Source organism: Anopheles darlingi, chromosome 2 (assembly GCF_943734745.1).
Source record: "Anopheles darlingi chromosome 2, idAnoDarlMG_H_01, whole genome shotgun sequence".
Classification (NCBI taxonomy): Eukaryota; Metazoa; Arthropoda; class Insecta; order Diptera; family Culicidae; genus Anopheles; species Anopheles darlingi.
Window position 1 is genome coordinate 89,104,402 of NC_064874.1, and position 2,500 is coordinate 89,106,901.

The 2,500-nt window shown below is 45.3% G+C and overlaps 2 protein-coding genes across 6 annotated transcripts in view; one reads left to right on the top strand and one right to left on the bottom strand.

The window, feature by feature from the left end:
- Positions 1-1,180, top strand: part of LOC125952270 (ubiquitin-conjugating enzyme E2 E1) — a 4,269-nt gene extending 3,089 nt beyond the window's left edge. For all 5 annotated transcript variants that reach the window (XM_049681642.1, XM_049681645.1, XM_049681644.1 and 2 more), the window contains exon 5: positions 1-1,180. This exon is cut by the window's left edge and continues 996 nt beyond it. The gene's annotated coding sequence lies outside the window, so the exon portion shown is untranslated.
- Positions 1,181-1,199: 19 nt separating this feature from the next.
- LOC125959613 (glutamate receptor ionotropic, kainate glr-3) overlaps positions 1,200-2,500 on the bottom strand; it is a 2,067-nt gene continuing 766 nt past the window's right edge. Inside the window, exons 2-3 of the mRNA XM_049692439.1 lie at positions 2,180-2,500; positions 1,200-2,041 (exon numbers count right to left, since the gene is read on the bottom strand). The exon at positions 2,180-2,500 is cut by the window's right edge and continues 157 nt beyond it. Of these exons, the coding sequence (XP_049548396.1) occupies positions 1,200-2,041; positions 2,180-2,500 (1,163 nt within the window). The remainder of the gene's footprint in view (positions 2,042-2,179) is intronic.

The window sequence follows — 2,500 nt, forward strand, 5'->3', positions numbered from 1 at the left end:
ATTCTTCCGTTTTACTTCTCAATCTCTAATAATCACTGCACAAGTTGTGTTCCGTCTACGACATATTGAGGTGCTGAGTACTTGCTCTTCATGAACAATGCAAACAACATAATGTGGCAGTGACAGCACTGCTGTAGTGTTTGATTGCACTGGCACAGAATACGCAGCCGGAACACACCCTTGACAGGAACTGTTGAAAGTTCAGATGATCGACGAGAAATTAATAACAAATGGTAATGTAATGGAAAATGTGATATGTATAAAGGAGAGTTGACAAAAAGAGAGAAAAAAATCTGGAAATGTAAGCGTGTGTGAATAGAAGGATCTCTTTAGCGTGCGTCAACTTAACTGCGAATACAGTTGTATATCGTTTAACTGGTACCAGACTTTTATCAAAACCCAACCAATTCCGCCTAAGTGAATACAACGAGTTTGGCTCGGCTGGAATCTTGCGAATGGAAAGATGTGACATCACTGTCCTTCGGCCCCTAAACGAACGCAGTATAGTGGTCAACGGATCACACAAAGGCCACTTTACCAAGCGCTATCAACAGAATAGTGAAAAATCGTGCGAATTCCAGAAGCATCTCCCTTTTCACTGGTTGACATGTTCCGTCGCGAACGAGATACTACACTGCATTATGATGGGACAACAGAGCGGACTAGTAATCGAGTAGGCATTAGGGAATGTCACAAAGTGCGTAGTTAGCTCGCGTTTGCGTGTGGCTCTTCCTAGGTTACGCACGATACTATGGCAACCCTATGAAAACAGACTGGAACGAATCGTTCTCGTATGTGTATGATTTATTTTACTTTAGAATCCAATAAGTTTATAAGCATAGTTTCGCTAAGAAGTATAACAGAGAGAGTGTATCCAACAGCGGGAGTAAACTGGCACTATTCGTAGCCAGCCATCATTCAACTGTCGTCGCTGGCGCAACAGCTACGAGATAGAAACAATAGAACGAATTGTAATCCTTTGAGAAGCGAACATGTGCAGAGAGAGAGAGAACGGAGCGGGTCAACCAAAGGCCCTGCCCTTGATATGATGAAGTCGATAAGTATGTGCGTGAATATCCTCAAACGGAAACGTGAGAATGGACATAAATATTTAAAACTATGGCAGTAATGAAAAACAAACAAAAAATGAAATAAATGTGTATCCTAAAAACAAACACTTCCACCGTGGTGCCGTTGCCTCAGCCTCGCCTGGTACTGAATCTAAGTCCTAGTAGATACTTATCGAACGCTGGATTAGTCTCGACGACAAAACGCCAGTACAATTTCTCGGCAGCGAGGGCCATTATGCTGACACTATAACCAATGGCAAGAGCAACTAAACCTGCATACATCTTTTTTAGATCGATCGTCGCTTCTTGCGGTGGTAGTTCGACATTGGATTGGAACCGTTCGATCGCATCCGATAACCATTTTCCAGTCAGACCTCCTTCGATAAGCGCACGTACGTAACGATCGACCTGTGGTTTCAGCGGAGAATTCTTTTCCAGTCCTATCGAGACGGGCATATGGACGGCACACTCTTGCATTATGTGTAGCGTTTGGCGTGCTTTCTCCGACTTTCTGGTCGATCGTAGCTCACGTAATAGATAGATGTTCTCGTAATAGGCATACATGCCTTCTACGACCCGTTCGACAGCATCCTCTGCGTTTGGAGCGTGTTCCAGTTTAACAATGCCGATAGCCGATAAGAAAAGTCGATTTTGCTCACCCCAGGCACCACAAGAGATAGGGCTTGCCGCTAAATCATGCAGCGTGTCGATGGTGAGTCGTGGCACCGGATTAGCCAAGATGGCTGTAAAGGAAGCTCTATAGGCAACGACTAACAGCAAACAGTATACCCAGTAACATCCGGTCAGTACACGCAATGGCCAACCTGCCGGAATGCGTGGCAGGGAAACCAAGAGCAGCATACTGTACGTGTACAGAATACAGCCGGAAAAGGTATCAAAAATATCCTGCGCTGGTAATGGATCGTGCCATGGTTCCGGACGTCGTTTGAATGGTACCATGTGCAGCTTTGCTAACGTTTTGTTGGAATGATAAATGGAGGCGGCGTTGGATGGTTTTGAATGAATCCGTTTCTTTCGCTGCAATCGAGCCAAACTTTGCGGAATCTTCCAGAGACATTTCCGACTTAAACGGCGAATCAACAATCTACCACAGATCAATCTCCGTTGTTTCCGATGACGACGACGCTGGAGCAGATCATAGTCTGGTCGATAGGCTCGTTCGTGGCGGTGCATGTAAGCCAATATGTTGGAGAAAGCATAAAACACGAAACCGACGGAGAACAAGGATACCAACACACCGGCCCACATTTCTCCATTAAACGGTAGTATCAGAGTTTTCCACGAGTTATCGCTCAACGCTTCTGGGGTCAGGAACGTGAGACATTCCGTGTTGTAGGGTGTACTGAGATCCATGAATGCTAGATGGTATTGGGTGTGATGTAGATCAGCTAGGGCAAAGTCTGCTCGTC